The 23,907-nt window shown below is 42.5% G+C and overlaps 1 protein-coding gene across 1 annotated transcript; it reads left to right on the top strand.

Moving 5' to 3' along the window:
- The first annotated feature begins 15,056 nt into the window (after positions 1-15,056).
- FOXQ1 (forkhead box Q1) lies at positions 15,057-19,501 on the top strand. The gene has a single exon (XM_088130839.1). It carries the CDS (start codon positions 16,068-16,070, stop codon positions 17,211-17,213), a length of 1,146 nt encoding a protein of 381 aa, XP_087986965.1. The 5' UTR covers positions 15,057-16,067; the 3' UTR covers positions 17,214-19,501.
- The last annotated feature ends 4,406 nt before the right edge of the window (positions 19,502-23,907 follow it).

The raw sequence follows: 23,907 nt of genomic DNA, 5'->3' as shown, positions 1-23,907 counted from the left end.
AAATCCTTAAAACTTCATTGTTCAGTCCTGATCAGCAAAGCCCATTAAGGGTTACCATAACAACATATCTATTTTAACCTTGATCAAATAAACCAACTTTATATTCCTTCTTTTTACTTTTAACTATCTTAATCTTTATTCCCTTCAAATAATGTCTTAGAACTTAATTTCTTTTAATTTTTTCTTTGTCCCTTCCACAAAATTCTTCAAAGTTTTAATGAGCCTCTTTTGTAAATCCAGTATAGGAAAATTATCCAGGTCACTCTTTTGATGTGCTATTTGTATATCCCTTTTAATTAATAAGACATCGGCCGGTTTTATTTGTATGTCCAGTAGCATCTTTTTCCATATCATTCTTATAGCCTGTCATTTTTAAATCCACTTTCAGGTCAAACACAGTCTTGCCTGGTAAAAGATGTCCATAATATCTTTTAAACACAATCTATAATGACAGACACTCTTAAAATTAACTTCTGGGTCCATTGTTCAAAAATATCCTTAAAATACTTGCTCCATTCTGTATTAGTAAGTCAGATTTAAGTGTTCTCCTTTAATTGTAATCTTTAATTCCTTCTGATTCCCTCTAGTGTCCAACCTTCAAAGTCTCATCATTTCATTTTTTTAAGAGAATCCAAAACAACAGCATTTTCCAACAAGAAGGATCCTTATAATTAATTATAAAATCTTATTTGAAATCCATCTGGACCCTTAGACTGTTTGTAGCTTTCTGAAATCAAGGTTCTAATCACCCTTTTGCTGTTTATTCCAAAATAATTTTTTTAAATCCTTAAACTTGTATTTAAAACTTCTTTCACTAAGGATTGAAGGAAACTCCCCTGGTGCTTAAAACTTGTTCCTAATAAGTAGTAGTTAACAAGCAATTTCCGAAAGTGATTAGAAAAGTAAGTATGCAAACCCACTGTTCTTCTGAAATGTGCCAACCATGGGTTGAGCAAAAAGATGGCTATTCCCTCATCTCCCAGAGCTCTAAATCTGCCAGAGACTGCTGTCTTGTGGTCTCCTCAGAAGAACCACTTAAGTCCTCTCCTTGTCTGGAGAGGAATTATGGAGAGCCGGCCTACTCTCCAGCTCTTTATTCCGCTGCGGTCAGCTCTGCTTTTAGCAAAGCCGTCTTCAGTTCACATTCTTCTCCAGAAGTCCAGCAAGAGCTTTCTAATGATGTGGTGATATCACTGGAAAGGGTAGATACTTTTTACCTTTTGGGGGTTGTTAAAGATGGAAATGGGAGCAGGGCATTTCTAGAAGTCCCCATTTTAACTCTTTAACCTCCCCCTCTCCTGGCTCAGATTGTGATTAGCCAGTTGAATTTCTATGGCACAATTTCAGGCCACTTTTAAGTTCTGGAGTGGTTTTAAAACTCCATTTGAGACCAGTTTGCCTCCCCTAACCTCCTGCTCTCATTTCTATCCTTATATTTAGAAGAAAGGAAAAAAAACAGAAAAACAAAACAATGCAGGCAAAAATCATCCATTTTTGCCAGTAACTTTGGGTGACATGATCTTGGGATTCTGGTAGGGCACAGGGAGCCTGTGCACCATGAGTCCTTATAATGATGTCCTTTCTAACAAAATTCTATTCCTCTATATTGTTGGGTTTTCATTCTTTCCTTCTTTCTTTCATTTATATTTTCTTTCACTGCACTTCACTCCATTTCAAAGCTGGCCCACTAAGCACCTAGCACAGTTTGGTCATCTTAATAGCTTATTTAGGTCCCATTGGGGTGTTTCATCTGTTCATGCATTGCTCAACACTTGACTGCTCATGCTGAATGTCAGTTTTATGCAAAAACTGTCTCTAGTAGTTGATCTGTGATGCTGCTTGTTCATAAGCTGCAATCATCCCGGGAAGTTTTTATTTTCATATATTCTTGAATGTATACACTATCTTTCCATTTACTCTGTTTACTCTAACACACCATGCTGAGTAAAAATGATTGTGTAAAAATGCTCATGATGAACTCTTTAAGGAGTTTTGAGCTGGTCTGTGGTTACAATGGGTTACTTATGGGACTGTCTCTTCCTGGTTGTCTCTACCCATTCTATCTGATCCAGCAGGAGTGGCATTGGTATTATCAGCCAAGGAGTGGTACCATCAGCCAAGGAATGTCAACTTACAGGGCCCATAGGAGAGTCTTTTCTGCTGTGGCACCCAGCAGAACATCTGGAATATCATCCCTCCAGCGATTAGGTTGGTCCAACCCTGGTGGCCTTCCATAAGATTTTGAAGACTTGGTTCTGTGCCTGAGCCTGGGACTCCAGGTGTGTGATCATCCCCATTTCCTGGCTGTGTTGAGGGGAGCTATATAAATTGATTTAATAAATAAACATCCATTCCCAAACAACTGGCCACTTTTCAAGGGGAAATTAAATAATTTAAGGCATTCTAGGAGAAGAACATCTCAGATTAAAGTTTATATCTGAGCTTTATCATCTTCCAGACATCTCTGAATTCCAAACAAAGATCAATGTTTTGGCAACTCACCATCCATCCATAACTTAAATCTGAGCTAAGAGAAGCTGGATAAAATACTGCATTTCCTTTATGGAGTATAACATATGATACTCTCTAGAAATCTATGTATCCCCCACAGTATCAGCCTAAAATTAAAGCTATGCCTCAACAGCTATTGTATTAAAAAGAAAGCTATTGTATTAAAAAAAAAAAGTGCAATCCTATGTACACTTCTCATGGAGTAAAATACATTTAATCCACTGGGACTTATTTCTGATTAAGCATGCTTGGAATTGAATAATAAAATGCATCTTGGAGAAAATCATATTATGAAATCAGAACATTGGAAGCTATGTCACACAAGAGATTAATAATCAGCAATCTGCTCCCCAGATCATTTTTACTGTACCTTTAGGCTACTGAGTACAGCCAAAATTTGGCAGCATGGTTATTTTTTTTTTTTTTGCAAAATTAAGCCTAAAATATATACATCATATCTCTGCAAATATCAACAACAGTATTGCTTCTGTTTGTTGCTCCACTTATTTTAATCCAAATGCTCCCTGTAGTATCTCCCAGTTCATTCACTTGGTTTTCTAAGCAGATACAGATACTTTTAAGGAAGAGCTTTTCCCCACTATTGAGTTACAGTGCTATCCACCCATTCCTGATTAACACAAAACAACGTTACCCTAACATTTTACCCCATTGCCAATCTGTATCCTGCCTCTAGTGAACCTGTTCCAAGTCACTGAGAAATAGCGCATTATAGCACTGCGAATATGCCATGTATTATAGCAGGTTCCCCAAAGTGATCAATATGAACACCCAGTGGCTGATGGGACTATCCAAGGAGTCAATAAGTGGCTGGGGGTCAAAAGTGGGTCACTAAATGTCTGGGGGTCAAGAGGTGGAAGGTCAATTGGGTCAATTAATCTTTTGGGGTCTTTCTGGAACTCCACACCAGTCCCTAGTCCTGAAGGTGAGGTTGCTAGCAGCAAGACAGTGTTACCCAGGGTTGGATGGTCAGCCACCAGTGAAAGCAGCATTGAGTTGTTGTCATTGTTGTTCATAGAATTATTAGTTAAAGTACTATTTATTAAATTATTTTCATATAATAAATGTTTGGGGATTGATAAACAATCTGAAACTTCATGAAGGGGTTGATGAGCTGAAGAGTTTGGGAACCCCTGCATTATAGTCTTGGGGACTGTTGCTTCCCCTGCCCACCCCCCCACCCTTGGCCTTTGCTGCCATGCTCTTTCAGCATGTCATCAGCCAGCAGGGAAAATGTTGGTCAGTCAGGACACTGCAAGACAAATTAGAAAGATTGTGTGTCCAAGATTCTTCTCCCTGAGCTTCTCACACTCAGTTTGGACATCTGACAAGTTAAAACAATGTGAAAGAAAGAGAGAGAGAGAGAGAGAGAGAAAGAGAGAGAGAGGAGGTAAGCAGACCTTGCCATGATTATAAAAAGTCCTAGTAACTAAACTCAATGAGCAGCTGAGCAACCAGGTCTCTTCCTTCAGGAGCTTGTGGGAGGAGGGAGCCAGAAAGGAAGTGATTGAACTTTAGTGAAACTGGTAAAACAAGCAGCAAAAGCCCTATTGAGGGCTTCTTATTACTTTCTGGACACTGCAATGAGGAAGAGCTCGGCTGCTGTATTGAAAGATAAAGATGTACCTCAGAATAATGCTGAAAAGGCAATTTCTCTTTTCCTCAACTAAAATAGTGAAGAACTGCTCTCTTCTACTTTATTGTAAACCTGAAAGATGTTAATTTTAAAAATGGCAGATAGAAAGGAGGAGGGAAGTGACTGGTGTGAAAGGAAGAGTGTAATGTGCAAATGGAAAGAGCAAACTCTTACCTGAGAAGAGGGGCATGTGCACACTTTCCAACTTTCCCCAAACACTCTTCCAATCACCTCCACAACTGGCCACCTAATATTGCCTCCAAGAGAATGGGTGACTAAGCAGTGAAGCGTTGGTAGAAGGGTGTCAGCTTAAGAGGGGAAAGTTTGATTTCATATTAGTACACTTAGTGATGATTTAAGGCTGTTTCATTTGTGGGCTGAGGATGAAATGAGGCCAGCTTCATGCAACTAAGGAGGAAGATGGAGGATGTCTGGGCATGATGGTCCCTTCGTAAACTGAAAGTAAACTATGCAGTGCAGTTCTTCCTCCCTTTCTCTTGCTTCTCGTCCTTTTCAACAAATGGTAGTCTCTCAGTTGTTATATTCCACTCATCCTGCCAGGTCTCCATTGTACTTATTATATTATACTATATTTACCTTACAGTAGGAACAATAATCTTACATTCGCCGGATAAGAATAGAAGAAGCTGTTGCAAATAAAAGAACCAGGAGATACCATTCTGTAGTCACTACGATCCAACTTTTTCAGCAGGGTCTTTTTTGGGATACATGTTGATCTTTCCTGAAGAAAGGTATCCTGATGATATATTTTGCCATGTGTTGTTTATAATGTATTATTGTGTGGTTGTTCTTTTTTGTTACAGTACTTTTGTCAATCTGTACACTGGCCCTGGAGTTGTATACTGCTTAGAATAATTTTTGGTTGGAGCACCAAATAAGCCTTGATAAATAAATAAATATATAGTGATTACTATTTTATTACATTGATGGTTATATTATTATGTAAGTTACCATGGTCATGTTAATTGTAGGTCTTATGTACTGTGGATGATTCAATTTATTTACTGTTGTAAACCATGAAAAGTGGCAGATTCCGTGACATCAAAATGGAATGAATTAATTTAAAATATCCAGCTTAAGATTTTTGGAAAATGTGAGGCAATTTTCTTTAAAAGAACTGAGCATACTCACTCCAACATGTTTTTTTTAAAATACTTTCTTTTTAAAAAGAAAAGAAAAATACTTGTACCATAAAGTAAGACATCAAAGTGCTTTTGATGTGAAGTTTATTTAACAAACTCAGCTTTTTCCGATGATTGTACTAAACCTCATAGAGGCAAAGGCATTAAATTTGTCTATTTAAACTATAGCAGGAAGACCTATAGAATGATCATCTACAAAGTTCACTGCAATTTTTTTATATATTATGGGGAAAAAACTAGTTACTTCAAATATTTTCTGCTGTTCTATTGTATCTATAAAAACAGACACTTATTGCTTAATAATTCTGCATTGTTAGTCCTAAACCCAGATGAGTAAGGAGGAAGATTGGATGTCAGACTAGCAACTGCCCTTGTAAAAATTTTTCACTGCAGCTGAAAAAATGGGTATGATTCACCAACATCTAGTATAATTCAAATTGTTGGAGAGCAATTGTTGCCCATTGAACTGCACATTAAGTATGTAAGTAATGCTATAATACGGCATATCGCTGAGGCTTACCCTTGTCCGCACAAAAACATTATTTATGATTTATTTATTAAACACATTTCTATCCTGCCACAATCCAAGAAACTCCCGGTAGCTTACACTGAATAAAGGATACAATTAAAATATCCATGGTATAATCTAAAACCCAAAACCCATAAATAGGGCAATAACCAACATTAAACAAAAACCACAGTAACCATAAATACCATTAATACTACAGATGTGTGTACAGCACACATTCCAAAATGTCTGAGACTTTCTCAGCTGTCTTCCATCAAGGAGGAAAGTTTCTAGACCTTATGGTTACAAAGATAGATTTGAAAATATTTATTGAACCCTTAGCCAATTTAAGAAGCCAGAGAAATACTTAAATGAAGTTTCCTGTGATCCTCCTTGAGGGACAATAGGTAAATGGTAGAGCAGAAAGTTTTAAGTTTCAGTCCATGGAAACAGGTGAAGGGAAAGATTTCTGCTTGATTGTGAAGACCCACACTCCCATACTGTTGCCAGTATGGAGTCATTAGGAGTTGTGTTCAACTGGTGAGAATCTTTGCCTTTCCTGCAGATCAGCTATCAAGTATAGTGGAATATAAATGGCCCTTTACAGAGGAAAAGGGGGTGGGACCTGCTTGCTTGCCGATAGCATAACACTGACATTAGCTCCTTTGTACAATGCTAAGAAGACAAACAAACAAGCAGAAAGAACAGTGCATATTTTAGACACAAATGGTGGAAAGGTAATAAAATAAACATCAAAATGTGGACTACCAGCTTCTCTACTGCCATTTCTAACAAAAGCAGGAAGGAGAAGGAAATTTTCTCAACCCAGATTCTGAATCCAAGCATACAAGATTGGGAACCGGAAGCCATTCCCCATAACTTGAACACAAACATAAGCACTTCTAAAGGCAAATTTTCATGGAACAGTTTCAGCTTTCTGTTTGGGAAGCTTTCTTAAAAGGCTACAAGTCACAGAGAGGTAAAAGACATGTTGCATAGGACAAAAGGCCCCCGGGATGAGATCCAGCATGAAGGAGAGATCATGGGAATGAAAAGAATTTTCCTCTGAAATAATTACTTTCAAACTTCTCAGGTTCCACCAATATTTCATTGCCACTAGTATTCTAAAGTTATGTTTACATCACAAGCATTAGTCTAGGACAGTGTTTCTCAACTTGGCAACTTGAAGAGGTGTGGACTTCAACTCCCAGAATTCCCCACCCAGCAAGCTGGCTGGAGAGTTCTGGGAGTTGAAGTCCACACCTCTTCAAGCTTCCAAGGTTGAGAAACACTGGTCTAGGATCTTGTAAGATAAAAATAACATGGAAGGAAAACTACCCCAGGCAATGGATAAAGCATCTCCTTCTTTTCAATCCCTTCTTGAAAGAAGAATGCCCTTCTCCACAGCTGCTTTGCAAAGTGGAAGAGTTAGCTGAGGCTTTGTCTAGTGCCACGTATCATTTTCCCCAAAAGTGAAGCCAGGCTTAAGTTTTCTTTACGGGCAGGCACCAGTCTCCCAAATCTATCTCAGTTAAGATGCCATGAAGAACAGTTGTTCAAGGATAGAAGTGGAAACTCTCTAGGTCTAAACATATTTTTGTATCCCAATTCCATTAGCTCCAGTTAACAGGTCCAATAGTCAGAGATGATGGGAATCTAACAAGGCCCCCAAATTGTCTACCTCTGCTTTAGGACAATAGTTACCAACCTGCATGGGCTAAGACCACTGATTGCCCACCAATTATTGCAGGTGTCCCTAGCGTGGGCACGAAAATAAAAATACTCCATGAGATATTGACATTCTTGATCAAAATATCACAAGCATCGAGTGGCAATATTAAACTACTAAAACCTTGTGAGATTTAGTTATCTCATGAGATTTCATTCTTTTATGTACTAACTATTTTTCATTTAATGTTGGAGTCCCATGGACATCATGTGGCAGAAATTTACGAAAATATTATACAATGGTACCTGGAATTGCCACCAGCCACTGGGTTACATGGTAATCCTCAATGAAAGTGTACTGGCCTGCGTAGAGGAAGAGTTCAGAACTGCTGCATTAGGATGTATGTGTCCAATACATGTTGCAATACCATTACTTCTGGAATTAACATAATCAAACAATAGACAAGCTTGTTGGTTTTACTCCATTTCTCCTTTTCCCACCATTAAGTTCATTTTAGATCAGCTCTGCCTTTCTTTGTTTAGGTCTTATTTCTAATTCCACAAAAAAATTATCCTCATTTTCCTGCACATTTCCTCATAACCATACTTTTGGCACACATTTCTCTAATTTGTACATTTTTGTATGATTTTGTTTGCAAAAGCATGAAAGCCATTTTCTTTAATATTGATTTATACACTTTCACCTAATACACCCATTTGAGGGTATATTTTGTATGCATTTTAGTTATAAATTTAGTTGCGAACTTGCAAATAAGTTCTACTTTGGACACATACATCCTTCTGATTTGGGTGCAGATTTAAAACATGCAGATAGAGCAAGTTTACATTAAAATACAAACAAAATGAAGTTCTTCTCTCTCTCTCTCTCTCTCACACACACACACACACACAATCCCTAGCGTTTGTTTAAATGTCAATGAAATTATCATTATTTAAATCACCCTCAAGCATGGTTATATGTGAACCTGATGATCTCCTTCAGATTTGTGCTTTGCTGCCATACTTGCCTGTCATGAAGACAAGTACTGTATATATACACACAACCAGATCTTTTGCCTGAAATAAAAGCTGCTGGTTGTCATAACTAGGTTGCTTGGATCTGCATCAATGAATCTTATCTATTCTAGCTAAGTCCTTGAGTTACTGTGCGAATATTGAGTTCCAGAGAAAAGATTGCCAGATAATATCTGACAAAGTACTATATAGGCCAGTGTTTCTCAACCTTGGCAACTTCACGATGCATGGACTTCAAGCCCACACATCTTAAAGTTGCTAAGGTTGAGAAATACTGGTATATGGAAAGCAGCGAGATCCTCAAGACTTGATATTAAACATCCCACTTGCAAGTCTAATTCGAGCATCAGTTCCAGTCCATGCTTATGTAAGGGAAGGATGGTTCCCAGGTAAATACAGTTATGTGATAGTGACCCACAAACACTTACTGCTGAAGCAAAACATGCCCAACTGAACTAAGGGTGGGAAGTGAGGCTGGTGTTTTCTTTGGTTTCATCCCCCCCCCCCCCCCAATTTCTGAATTCAGTAAAAATTGTTACCTAGGCTTAACTCAGTTCCCATTAATTTGGATCACTGAAAAAAGTGGCCACTCCTTAATTAAGACAAAAATCAGGTACATGTTAATCACCACCACCCCAGAGAACAGAATAAGAGTTACTTCCAAGTGGAAATGCATAAGACATGGGATTTCAAATCCAAACACATCAAAGACTGACTTCTCATAGACTTTAAATGGTGAATGAAATGTTTAGCTTCCTTGCTGTTAATAAGCAAACAAGAACTGCCTCACTTTCATGGGTTTCTTGCCCCAAAACTGGAATCTTTCAGACTTGGACATATTAAAGGGTTCTGCAGTTTTTCTACTGACATTTCTGTTTTAGTGAAGGCAATCAGATATTTATTTATTCATGTAAAAGCCCCAGGGATTGGATACACAAAACCAATATTTGGTTTTTTTAAATGCAGCTCTTTCATAAACCAAAATAAGTTTATGGTGCATAGAGATTACGCTCTTTCGCTTCACCCTTGCCCCTCTTCCATGCCTATGACCTGTCAGCTAGACTACTTTTGGAGATGGTTTTAGTGCACTTTCAAGAAAAAATGTTTAAGCATGTATTTTTTAAAAAACGAGTCTAGTGTTCTTTCAGAAAAGCACTAAACCCACGTGTTGAAGGAACCCATATGTCAGTAGTTGCCTCCACAGAAGCCAGTTGTCTAATCTTTCCAGCAATCCAGGCCAAAATGGTCTTGGAGTCCCCAGTGACTGGTGGGGAGGAGGGGCATGCCCATAACCTCCTAAAGTGGCCAATAAGACATGGACAGATGTCAACTCTTGGCTGTGTGATCAACTGTATAATCAAGGCGGCATTGTAGATCATGTCCATGGCAAACATTGAGAAGAGGGAAAACGTTATTTTAAAACTGGAACAGCAAGGATGATTTCAAGCTGCCTTTGTTATGGGATATTGCTTAAATACAACTTCCAGCACCCCTATTGGCCTTGCTAGCTGCAGCTGCTAGGAGCTATAGTTCAGTAGCAAGATCCTGAGGAGCACAGCTTCATACCTGATTTGAAGAATTTCTATTTGTACCAAGAGAAAGACCACAGGCCCTATATTTCACAGAGATGTTGTCATAGGCACAGAACAGGGTGAGATAGACTGATAGATCTGACAAGATATGAAACACTTGTATTGTTTTAGAAATCTCAAGACCCACCTTACCATTTGTGTAGAGAACTGCAATCAGCCTGGGCAGCTAATTTTGATATTCATGAAATGACAATCAGAAGGTTTCTTATTGTTGAATTTTTACTGACTAAAAGATGAGGAGCTTTTTGAGTGCCAAAATCCTTTGACCTACCTTGGATTCTAAATGTCTTCACTTGAAGGCAGGCAACCATTTACTACTCCAACTTAGGCAGCAAGATGTCTTGAGCCAGTCTTGGCAATGTGGTTCTTCATTTTGTTTTCACAAAATGAGTACTAATCTCTCTTTCCCTCAGTCTGGTCCCCAAGACATAGGACATATTTGTTTCATTAACTGTGTTTAACCTGAGATTAAGCATCTTACTTTGACATGTAAATAACCCAAGTTGCAAGAAAAAAGCATAAACAATGGCCATTGTGTGGAACTCCTTAAGTTAAGAGACTTCTCCATTGTGCTAATGTTCCTAGTGACTCTTTACATATAATAATTTTAATAATTTTTATTAAGAATTTTGAAAACTAATACAAACTAACTGTAAAGAAAAAAGAATAGAGAGAAGTAAAAACTGCAATGAAAAAGAAAGAGAGGGGAAAAAGAGAGAGAGAAATCAATACAATAAGAAAGAGAAAAGTTTGGTCTAGTGGTTAAGGCACCAGGCTAGAAACCAGGAGACTGTGAGTTCTAGCCTCACCTTAGGCATGAAAGCCAGCTGGCTGACTTTGGGACAGTCGCTCTCTCTCAGCCCAACTCACCTCACAGGGTTGTTGTTGTGGGGAAAATAAGGAAGAGGAAGGAGTATTAGGTATGTTCATTGTCTTGAGTTATTTATAAAAATAATAAAGGCAGGATAAAAAAAATCTAAAAATAAATAAAGAAGTGACTTCTAACCTTCATTACAGCAAGTATGTTCCTAGTGACTCTTTAGGTCTTGCTTCAGAATTCTAATATAGAATAACATTGTAATACTTCCTTTTCATGTTTTTTCCAACAGCTAGGTTGCTTCCATTTCCTGTACAGGTTCATTCACCTGGATAATTCAGGTTTCTCTACAATCCATTATATTTACCAAGGGTCCTGCTGGAAAAGCTACCTCTAGTCAAGCATCTGATTTCCCACAGAAGCCCACCAGAGAAGGTGATAGAAATCTTCTGGTAGTGCTTCTCACCCTGTGATGTTCAGGGGTTACACTCCTCTGATTCTTGAAGCAATTTGCAGTCCATCATATTTAGTACCTATTGATAGCTTAATTCAGAAAAGTTAATTATGAATTAAGCTATCAATGGCTATTAAATATGACTGATATTAGATTTTAATCAAGTATATCATTCATATTTTAACAACTTCAAAACAAGTGAACAGAAGATAGAATGTTATAGGAAGATTTCATCTGTGTAATTGTTTCCTTAATGTAATATGTATCTTAATTTCCCAGTTCTTATATATAAGAGAAGAAGTTATATGCATATATTTCTAGAAGTAATTCCCAGTATGATCAATGGTGCTTGAACCAATATATAGAATTGGTCCTCATTTTCTCAGTCAGGTGTTTTACTTTTGTATTTAACAGCTTATGTGATAAGGTGGAAATAAACTAAAATGGGTGTAATTTTATCTGAAAATCCACCTTCCAAACATATCTAATATCTTGGGTTCATCAGACATATTATTTTAATACAATCAGATATGCTATATAGAGCAACTAATCCTAGAGAAATTGAAACATTATTTCAGACATGCATTTTGAACCGTACCTGGTGATCAGGAAGGGATTTATTCATTCTTTATAGGAAATACTCAAACTTTGAATGGCTTCCAGCAGAAAGACTTTAAAAAGCAGTGGTAATACTAAAAAGAACATCTGTTTTTGAAGCTTATGCCTACTAAAATAAACACTAACATTATAGATTGTGGCATACAGACTTCTACATGACTTAGAAAATAGCAGTATAATCTATACAATTGTTTGAACAAATACTGTAACTACAATCTACATACACTACATATAACCTCCTGTCTTCCACGACTGTCTTGGGGGGGACACACACATTACTTGTCAATCTCAGATAATACTGTATATATTTGATTAAATGGAGTTTAGTTTATCAAAGCTTGCTGTAGCAGACTGATATAACTACCCCTCTGGAAAACAATGGATTAGTTTCAGGTAAATTAGTTTCAGCTAAATTAAAGACAGCTCTTCCAAAAGCATGCTTAAGTCACAGTAGATATAAGAAGTGTGTGTGTGTGTGTATAAGGCCTCTCCACTGAAAATTAAGGACTCTAATCTACTATGCTGGTCCAGTTTGTCCCAGTAAGGCTGAGAGAAGATGGCTGGCCCAAAGTCACCCATCTGGCTTCCATGCCTGAGAGACGAGTAGAACCTGGGTCTTTCTGCTCCTAGTCCCTTATCCACTATACTTACTACTCATAAAGTGTTCTTTCAGATTGCTAAAACTGACAACAAATCCTTGGTACATATATCTCAGACATAGATAAATGAGATCCATGATGCATAATTTATATGACAATGTGTACATAATTGATTACATTGTATTTATTTTGTATTAGGTCACAATTTATTTATTGTTATCCAGAGTAATTGTTGTCATTTACATGCAATATACAAATGCAATCCTACACTGATACTTTTATTTTGAGAATCTGGGGAGGAAGCTTCTTCAAATTCAGTAGCAAATACTTCTGAGAAACCATGCATATAATGAGCAGAGCGGGAAGATTTGAAAGCACATTTATTTGTAAAGAACTGCTTCCAAATGTGCTTAGCAGGACAGTGAACTTGCACTTCAGCCACAAAACTAGTTTGACTGGCACCCATATATATATATATATATATATATATATATATATATATATATGTGCCAATTTCCTTAACTCAGCTACCATCAACATTTTGAAATTGTAAATCACCAAACAATCTTTGACTGCAGTTAGCAATCTTTGGTTAGGTAAAATACTCCAGGGCACATTAAGAAATATCATAATATCCCCAGTTTAATTAAACACTGCAGGCTTAAATACATATGGCATGATCCCATGAACTTTTTTTTTAAGTAGGATTATTTGTAAGACTCACTGATCAATGGAAAAGCTAATCTTTCCCACTGTAAACAATTAGGATTTACAAAGGTTTGGCTTTGCTCTGGCACACTCCTTACTTGAAATATTCCATAAAAGTCAGTTTTGAAATACTGGGGGCAATCCACTCAACGTTTCAGTCTCATTGAAAATCAGTAAAGAACAAAAGCAGGCTTGTTAATAATGAGACAATCCTATTCTTAGATCAAGATTTATAAAAAAGTTACAAACTTTCCATATTGTCTCAGTATGAATTTTGAAAAGCAACAGAAGTGAAAATGGGACTCAAAAGTTTTGGATCATGCTGCATCATATAATTTCACCTTTGCAGATTCAGAAATGAATGCTATAATATTCCAAAACTACTTTGGACATATTTAGAAAATGAACTATGATCAAGATGAATCTTAACACTCATTATTCTTCTTTTAACCTACTTGGTAAAATTTTGCAATTTCTTCCCAGGGCAAAGTTATAGAACCGTAGTTCTGGGTTCAAGCAGCTTTTATTTACAGCCTGATGGTGTAATAAAAAGAGCCCTACAGATACCCAGACAAATGTGTGGCTTTCATAATCACTTTAGTATATACAGATAATAGGAACATGCACACTGCAAAGGCTACTACTTTCTAGAACGTCCCAACTACTGGAAATTCAGTAGCTGACACTACTCTCCCATTGAAGATTCTAAGATTTGGCTGGAAAACTGGTCCAAGATGAGTTTTACAACTTCATTCTTTGTTTTATTGCTTTCATGCCAGCCTTCACTGTATACCAGGATGGTAAACAAAACTCCTGACAACTGCAGCAATAAAAGGCAGGCAATACATAAATTAGCCAAATCACATTATCCAAATTAAAAATAAATGAGCTGAAAATGCCTAAGCCAAACAGAGAGGTTTTGATGGGGCACCAAAAATGGGCTGTTGCCAGTCACAGCTCCCTGGAGAAGGTACTCCACAGCCCAGCAACCACCCCAGAAATGGCTCTCCCTCCTTGCGCCTGAAAGCCTTAAAAAATCTCCCTGGAGTTTTCACGGGCAGGCTGTCAGCATTCCCTAACTCCAAGCCACCAGACTCTACAGGTATAATAATTTGCAGCACTCCACTGTAAATGTTGTTGGATTTTATAGCTCAAAGGGCACACTGATTTCTTCACGGCGTTTAATCTCCGCGAAGCAGGCTAGGTTGAGACTCACTCACCCCTTCGCGGGACACTGCTTTTGAATTCTTAACCTCCCCAGGCTAAGCCTTGCTCATTGTAATCAACAGCAATCAAAGCAACGCCTTGCGCGCCAGTCGCCCGCCGAAGGGACCTGCAAAATTCTGCGAAGGGCAGAACTCGCTTACACCGAGGAAGGCGACCAGGCAGACAGCAGGTCGGACTCCGCCACCTGTAACACTGCTCGCCCTTCGCACCTGAGACAAGGATCCCGCTCTGCAAAAGGGAAGGAGCGGAGGGGAGGAGCCACCCCGTCGCGGCGGTTTCATTGGGCGACACCCCAGGGAGAAGGTGGGGCTTGTCCAGAACAGGCACCAACTTCTTCCCAGAGAGAGCTCGCGGCGACGGCCTCGTAGGTGCCCACCTTTGCCAAGCCACCTCGCATCCCCACCCAGTAGCCTCTCGGGGGAGGGCGGAGGTGTGGCGGAAGCTCCTCCCCCTCCTGCCCAGCGTTCGAATGGGCTGGCCCACAGTCCCGGAGAGAGATAATGACAATATATACCACTAATGACAGCGGCGGCAGCTCGGGTGTTGCGCCCGCCAGCAAGCTGCTCGTCCACGAGGGACTGCGAGGAAGCTCCGACTTGCGCCTCCTTCGGGAGCCGGGAACGCTCCTTACGAGACTGGACGAGGAAACGGACTACCACCAACCTTTGCGTTCAAACCCCGGTTTCATTGCGTGGTCGTGGCTGTGGCTTTTAATCCTGATCGGGAAGGATTTGCGCGTGCCTTTCGGGGCGCTTCCGCGGAAAAACTCAGGAATCGCTTCGCGGAAGGGAATAGTTTGAAGTTGCTTCCAACTTTCCAGCCACCTGTTGTTCTCAACTTCACCGCGTGAAGCAAACGACGAGGAAGGGAGAGGGAGGGAGCGACGGCATCTCCTGAAGAAAAGCATCTCTACCCTGGTCAGACGCTTCTAGGGGGACAGCGTTCAAATTTGGAAACCCTGCCCAGGTGGTGAGAAGAAGCTGGCGCCAGAAATAAAAGTTCACCCGAACGTCTCTGCTCTGCCAAGAGCGAAGCGCGCTGAGTTTGCTTTCTAAGAAAGCGACGGTCGCCGGGCGGGTGGGAAAAGAACACCGCACCTGAGACGCGCTCCAAGACGCTCCCCCAGCCACCCGCTGCCGCTTCCGAAACACTTTTCCAAAGAATACAAACATCGCCAACTTTTCTCCAAACCCTGGCCTTGCCAGGAGGGAGCTGAATTTGGCTTCCTCTAGGGAGAGTCTGCAGAGGGAAAGAGAAAGCCCACCTGCCAGCGCTTTGGAACCACGCCCTACCTTTCGGAGGTTCCAGAGTGGGGACGAGCTGTTCCTACATTTTTCTCCCCCACCCGCCCCCATCCCGAGACTTTGACGAAGTCGACATGCACCCCCACTATTGATACTGTCTCCCGGAGACCGAAGCCTAGGTCGCCAGAGCCCCGAAGCCCGCTCCGCCGAGGGAGGAGGCAGGAGCGCTCTGGGAGGCGGGCAGCTGTAGCCGAGCTGGAGGCGCGACCATGAAGCTGGAGATCTTTGCTCCGCGATACGAGGACAAGCTCAGCAGCAACAGCGTCAGCGACCACGAAGGCAGCAGCGAAGCGTCGCCGCGGGCCGCCGAGAGCGAGCTGGGCTCCGACGGGGACTGCGCGGCGCTTAGTCCGGCCAGTGGCTGCGGGGGCTCTCCCCGGCAGGGCTCGGAGCCGTCACCGTCGCCTTCCCCGGGGGGCGAGTGTCAAGCGGCGGTGGGGCTGCCTGGAAAGCCATACACGCGCCGCCCGAAGCCTCCCTACTCGTACATCGCCCTGATCGCCATGGCGATCCGGGATTCGGCCGGGGGCCGCCTGACCCTGGCGGAGATCAACGAGTACTTGATGGGCCGCTTCCCTTTCTTTCGCGGCGCCTACACGGGCTGGCGCAACTCGGTGCGGCACAACCTGTCGCTCAATGACTGCTTCGTCAAGGTGCTGCGGGACCCGGCCCGGCCGTGGGGCAAGGACAACTACTGGATGCTCAACCCCAACTCCGAGTACACTTTCGCCGACGGCGTCTTCCGCAGGAGGAGGAAGCGGCTCAGCCGCCCAGGGCCCATCCCCACCGCCGCGGGCTCCCCCTCGGCGCAGCCGTCCCCCGCGCCCGCTTCCCCGAGCGCCGATCAGAAGACCCTGCCGGGGGAACCGGGCGTGGGATCGGCCGCCGGCGCCTCGGCCGCCGGCACGAAATTCTCCAGCCCCTTCGCTATTGAGAGCATCCTGAGCCGACCGTTCCAGCCTTCCGAACAGCAGCCGCGGCCCCCCGCCACGCCGGCGGGAGAACGGGTAGTGGCGTGGCCCGCCCCCGCGAGCTACTCGCGGCTTCTCGCTCCGCCGGCCGTCTCCTACGGCCTCGTCCCTACTTTCCCCTTGGCGGCGGCCTCTGCCGTTTACCACTACGACCCTCTGCTGCTAGAGGCCTCCAAGGGAAAGGCTTTGAGTGCCCGCGACCCCCACCAGCCCTTCCCCGCCAGGACCTCTTCTTTCTCCTCTCCCCGGCTTTCCTCGGCGCAGCTGCAAGCGCTGGGCGTTTCTCAGCTCTACTGCCCCCTCCGGCTGCCCAGCTCATTGCAGCAGGTGGGGGCCAGTCACAACACCTATAGGCCTTACGCAACAGAAACTCTATCGGTGTAACGATCGAACAGGCTAAGACCCCTCCCTAGCGAAGGGCTGGGTAACGTGAGGACAGACGAGAACGGGCTCCCGACGCACTTTAAAAGAATAGAAAGGAAAAAAAATTCCAGAGACTCAGAAGATAAAAAGACGGTGCCTTAACGCTGTTTTTGTTTTTCTTGAGACCGAAACCAAAAAGCTATTCAGATTTTTTTTTTTTAAAAAAAAGAAAGGTTGGACTCTAAGATGGACAGCAGAGCTTCTTTCCGATTGGTTGAAGGGAAACCGTTTCCTGCCGATGGTTGGCTGTTCGATGGTTGGTGGGCATCGAAAAATGGGATCCTTTCTCCAGGGCTGTAATTAAAGCATGTACTTACCCCGAAGTAAGTCCCATTAAATTCATTTGGGCTTGTTCTCAGGTACCTGTTAATTGCATTGGAGCTTGAAACTGGGAGTTTCAGCAGTAGTCACAAGCCAACTTAAATAAGGATGCTAACCTTTATTAAGGGTGCTCCTGAACAGGCAGGGCTGCTATCAAAGGTGCTGATACTTGGCCAGTGAAAAACTGAAACTACAAAAGCCTCAACTGTATTAAGTGAGGGATAAACTACCTGACTTAATTCTGCCCTTCCCATGGGTCATGTTGTCTAGGGCAGATGGGATTTAAAATCCAAATACTTGGAAGGTGCCGGGTTGCCAGTCTCTGGTGAACTTGAATCAAGGCTGACTCCTGCGCATCTTTCAGCTTGGAGCAAGCTCCAGGGGACACAAAGGGAGCTAAACTCCCAGAGCAGCTTTAGACCAAGCAAGAAGCTTCGCGTCTGTGTATGCATTACTTAGGTAAGCATGCTTCAGCTCCATATAGTGGCCTGGGGAGAGGAGAGCCCAATTGCAGCACAGCTGGGAGCCAGGGAGGTCAGAGCCCTCTGAAACATGCCTATGCAGCGGCGGCAGCAGCAGCAGCAGCGAGGCCAGTGGACTCAAGCACCCTGTGCATTTGACTCATCTGGCAACTGGGAGATCATCAAATGTCATGCCAGGCCCTGTCCTTCCAGCAAGGAAGCTCCTGTAATGCTGGGCTCCTGTAAGGCCAGAGTGTGCTAATCTGCAGGAAAGCAATTCTTAAGTGTTGGAGGGGGGAGCAGTATGGCATATATACAGCCAAGGAATGGGAGAGGGTCAACAGGCATAACGGGCCCTGGCCAGGCGGTTGCAACTTCTCCAGGGTTAGGGTTAGGGTTAGGGTTGAACTACAGCAGCCATTCCCAGTACTGACTAATGCTACCACTAGATGGCAGCCAATCGATGTAGAAAACTCTAATTCTTTGCTGCCATCTAGTAGCCTTCCAGAGTTTTTCAGCCCAGATCCAATAGTGCTAGTTCAGATGCAACCTGGTGGGGTGGCTTCCCCCCCACCCCCCAAGAACCCCAGGCACCAGCAAGTTCCTCTCCCCTGAATATAAGCACTAGCTTTTTAAATGGTGACTAATGCTGGGAGGTGGGTATTGAGGGGTTTGCCTTGGGGCCCAGAGAGTTCTACTGGCAGGGCGGGGAATGGACTACAAAGTGATTTTATGGATGTCAGTCCGCTGAATTTCATCACATGTATTCTGGAATAAACTCTGCTCTAGAACTGCAGTCTTAAACTGATTTAAAGTAAGCTCTAGGCTTACTTTAACTATGTAACTGGATGTGAATCATGATTTTAGACACTGAAATAATGGAATCAGGGTTTTGTTTAAGAATACTTAATGGCACATCACCTCTGGGCTGAAAAGGCTATTAAAAAATACAAATGCCGGGTTTTCCAAAAACTGGACTTTTGGGATCTTGTTGCACATACCTCTCCCTATGAACTGCAGGGATTCAGTTATTTATAACCTGTAAAACTCTGATGTTTAAACAAATGCAGGCTATCAGTTTTTCATTTTAATTTTTTTTATTTCAATGAAAATATACATATAAATATATATATTTTAAAAATAAATATGATTCCCCACCCCATTGATGTGAGCTTGTTTGCTACACCTAATTGATGTTCCTTTCCCTTCACTCCCACCCCAAGAAACAGATGCTTTGCTGGTTATATCCTGACAACTTCTCATCAGCTGGGGTCCAGCCAAACTCTTTCAAAGCAGGAGAGGGAGGCCCAAGTAGAAACCCAGCAAAAAGTGTTGCTCTGAAAAGGAAGAATACTTTCAGAAACTGCCTGTCACAAAGCATGTGTATGTGTACATGGGTTCATGAAACTCTTGATCAAGATAATTTTCAAATAAATGATGGAATTTTTAAAAAGTCCTGAATTTGGAGTTGGCTGTGTTTGGTTCCAAGGGACACTACTTTCAAAGAGTGGTATATTCAGTACCAGAAGAAATGAGGGGGAGAGAGGGAATGAACAGGGGCAAAAATGGTTCTGTACCTGTACATCAAAGGGGGGAAAAAAGCCAGGAACAGGTGATTGAAATCCACAAAAGATGGTGGGGGGAGCTCCTTGAAACGAACAGGGGACACTGTCTAAAGGAAATGGGTTGTTCCTCTTGGTTTCTTTCACGTGGAAATAAGTGGAATGATACTGTTTAATAGGACTTACTCACCAAGCCAGTTGGTACAGTGCTAGGGTACAATGCCTATGTTAGAATAAACCCTATGGGAATTGTTGGGTCCCCAATCCTGTGTCCACTGGTTTGGGAATATACAGTGGGAGTACTTTCTGAATAGATTAATAGAATTTTGCTGTGTAATTTTTTATTTAGGTTAGCAAATTTTACAAAATGCAAAGGGGGCAGAGGACTCGTGAGGATAAAAAAGATTCTCCCCCCTCCTCCAAATTCAGCCTTATACTACTATTAAGAATACATCCCTTATTTCTACTTCAGCCATGGGAAACCTATAGCCATCTCTGGATTGCTGAATTAGAACTCCCAGCCAGCATCCTTCTCCACTGGCTGTGCTACCTGGGGCAGCTGGGAGTTTTAGGTTCTGTATTCCCACCTGGTAAAGTTCCTCACCCTGATTGTAGAGGACACCCAAAAGGAGCAAATGGTTGAATCTTATCTTAGTCTTCCAGTGCATACCTAAACCAAGTTTTTTGGGGAGGGAGGAGTGATAATGCCTCCTCCCCATTCATTCAAAAAAATGGGTTGGGAGAGAGGTTCAAGGACCACACGAGTTATATTTCTGCCTTTCAGTTATAAGGCAAACTGGAAGGGAAGGAAGGCAGGACTTTGCTGCACACCTGGGATTCCCTCCCCATTTAATCAATGCTAATTAATCTGCAGCTTCATTTGGGAAATACTTTTGCTAAAGGTTAGGACTACCACATTTTCTCTGGCACATCTGTAATTTGAACTATGCTTTGAACTACAAATCCCACAACATGATGCTATGAAATTGCTGGCTGAGGGCTGATGTGAGTTGAAGTCCAACACAGCTGGAGGACAGCAGGTAGATTCCCTCTACTCCATTCCCTTCTTCTGATGTGCTGCCTCGCTAGTCTCACAGAGGGGGGGGGCTTGGCACCTCCAAACATTTTCTTGATAGGAACAGTGCAGTCCCAGTTGTCAGGCTATTGCTAAATTGGGGTGAGCATTCACTAGGGCAACTCGACAACAACTGCACTAGGTCAAAAACAGCAATTAGAACCCCAGAAAAGAAACAGGGTGCTCTCAGCTTGCTAAGGCTTTGAATTAAAAAGTGGTATTGTGCTCAGTGGGACTTGTAGCAATGGATGGAAGGGGGAGAAAAATGTTTTGCAAAGGACAACCCCACTTGAAATTCAATCCTCTTCTCTCACTGCCTCTCAGATTCTCCCAAAAGGTTGTCAGGGGACAGTTTAAGCAAATTAAAGGGGGGGGGGGTGTTTGTCTTTCCAAGAATGCAGTTGAGGCAGCAGGGTGAGTACCTGAAACATGGAATGTTTTCCTGCTTCAGCTAAGTCTAAATTTAGAAAAACTAACTGGATGGAGACATCTCAATTGATTATTAAGTGGAACAATCAGGTCTTAAACCTATTACGGCACCCAAGCAAAAAAGACAGGCTGGCCATGATCCTTTTTCCTTCTCTGGTGTAAATCTCAGTGAAGTCAATGGAACTGTTTCATGACTGCCTTGAAAAAGACTTTTTAAAGGGATTTGGGCTACCCCCACCCCCAGTATACAAGGCATTAAGCTCTACAGCATTTGCTTTTTAGTGGATTGAGTTATTGCCAGGACCCATTATTTTATCAGTTCCTCCAGTTTGGAACTTCATTGTAATGAGCTTTGGGATCACTATTTTACAACTAACTTTATTAAATCTGAGTAGGAATTGGATGAAGAAGTTAATTGGGTGAACTTTTGAAAGGGGAGTGTGGCGATGCAAATTCTCCCATATTCAGAAATCCTTCTCTAGTTTCAAGTTGTTTCTTTATTTCCCAAGCTAAATCTTATATTTGAGAAGATACAGTTCTTGAAGCTTTGGATGAAGTAAGAAGGCAACTGACACTCTGCAAATTAAGTTCCTCTGAAAATAAGTGCAATTTAACAGAGACAGCTATACAAAGTGGCATCAGAATGAAGATGCTGTCCTACCACCAATTTAATTTCTTTCCTTAGGAGTTTGACCCAATAAAAGCAGGAAGTTTAACTTGAAACTGATTAGGAATCTTGCTTGCTTGTTAAATGTATATGCTGCCTCCATCCAGAAGTACATGGTAACTTACATGATATTCCCTCAGATGGTAACCCCCAACACCAGCCAGGTGAGGTAGGTTGTGCTGAGGGGAAATGATTGGGTCAAGTCAAATATGAGCTTCCTTGCTGACAGGAATTTGAACCTGGGCCTCCCAGTTCAAATCCAGTATCCTGCACTCCACTGATGTAATATTCCATTGTTCAGAGTTGAGTTTTATTTCTTTTAACATAGGAAACTGAAAGTAACAATTTCACTCAGCAGCTGCTCCTGACTTCTACCAGCCCCATCCTACCCCATGTTCTTCCTAAACTTAATGTCTGAAGCAACCAACCTCAGAACTCTAAAATACTTTTATTTGTACATCCGTGCAAATTAAAAGCGACTTAAGCTCTTCAGGTACATCCGATCCATCAGTTTATAACGGGGGATCCAGTTGCACTCCTGCCCCTCCCAATTTAAGAGACTGATTTTAAGTTTGGAGCCAGAAATGGAAACGGGATTTGTACGTCGCGCTAAACCAAACGACACGATGCCCAGGAAGGCTTAATGGGTTGTGTGAATTCAACCTCTTTAAAGTTGGGAAACGCTCGGTCGCCTGATATGCTGCCCCGGTTAGGAGGATTTTTCCCCCTCTAACCGGAAAACGTTTAATGTGGCAGCCATTTGCACAAAAGCTTATTCAAACCACAGAGCATCTCCTCGCGAGCTCGCGGGAAAGTTGGCTTTTGCTTCCAGGCCCAGAGACAAAACTTGACAGCGCTTCTTCCCTCGGGGTATTTTCAGCCTTCTCAGTTTGACTGATGGCTTCTTCCATTCCGCAGTTTGCACAAATTCAGCAGATGTGAAACAAGTTCCCCACCCCCAGGGGTGTCCTCGAAGTATGGTAAAAAAAAAAAAAATCAAGATGGCGGTCACGGCGTTGCGATCGAAGCCCGCCCTTTTTTATATGCACGGGCGCGCTTCCATCACACCGCCGTGACCGCCATCTTGACTTTTCTGACCGTACCTTGTGCAACTCCCCTCTGCCCACCCCCATAAAATTTCAGATTACCATTTATGTTTATAAAACTTCAAAGCAGGGCGTGGGGACGGATCCCGCCGGAAATATATCTCAGCCTTTCTTCAGGGTCTTCCTCGGGACTTCCCGCCAGGCACAAAAGGAGCGCACGCGCCGCTACAAAGGACATCTTCGCTCCTCATCCAGAATATCCTCTTAAAACACAGAACTAAACCAGGGTAATTGATTTGATGGTTGCCCTGCCTTAACGCGATCCGATTCCCGGAAAAGGGTTTAAAAGGGCGGTTAGAGTTTAGACACTGTTTGCGGATGGTCGCCTTACAAAACAGCCTCCTAACCCTCACTAGCCCCGAGTTCTCACAATCATACCCACGCACATACCTGTGGGAATCCTCTGTTTAAGACGGATGTCTTTGTAGATTGTCCACCACACTTATTCATCAATCACCAGCCCACCCGGACTCCCGCTGAGAGCTGCCGCGATCTTAACGGTAGCTACGTGAAAGGCAGACATTCAATAAATGTTTTCTTGCCTGGAAAATTCTGATCTGGGATCATCTTCAGCCCTCGAAGATATGGCCTCCTGCCAAATCCGCGTGCACCCAGACCTCCTCAGCGCGGCGGCGTCCTCAATCATTCGGGTAGGCGTGTTTTTAACAACCCCTTCGGGATTTTGGCAAACTTGGCTAGTTTCGTAGCGACCTTCCGTGCCTCCTCCCTCTCTTCCAGATACGATGGACTCTTGTTCCCATTATCCTGAGCCATCAGGCACAAAGTCCGTTACTGGCTGGCAATTCTGGCAACTGAAATCCAGCGCATGGAGGCATCAGGTTGGGTGTTTGCTGGCAGAAACTCCCTCACACTAAAAAGAGCACCATCTGTGCTGTGTTAGGCTTCCATGCTTTTATCCAAGAGTTCTTGTTTAACTCTGAGGGTTATCAAATGTCACAACTCTAAACTATTGAATTGGAGCAGCCACAATTTCTTACATTCTTGTAGACCTCCAATATTGTCCCGCCCTTTCA

Source organism: Python bivittatus, unplaced genomic scaffold (assembly GCF_059951505.1).
Source record: "Python bivittatus isolate LINGU-HERP-01145 unplaced genomic scaffold, Pbiv_v1 ctg000840_np1212, whole genome shotgun sequence".
In the NCBI taxonomy this organism is placed as follows: domain Eukaryota; kingdom Metazoa; phylum Chordata; class Lepidosauria; order Squamata; family Pythonidae; genus Python; species Python bivittatus.
Note: the sequence above shows the minus strand (reverse complement) of the source record. Positions and strands in the feature narration are given on the sequence as shown.

What these genes read in the sequence shown, in the direction of transcription:
- FOXQ1 (XM_088130839.1), top strand. Translation starts at nt 16,068, where the DNA reads ATGAAGCTGGAGATCTTTGCTCCGCGATACGAGGACAAGCTCAGCAGC.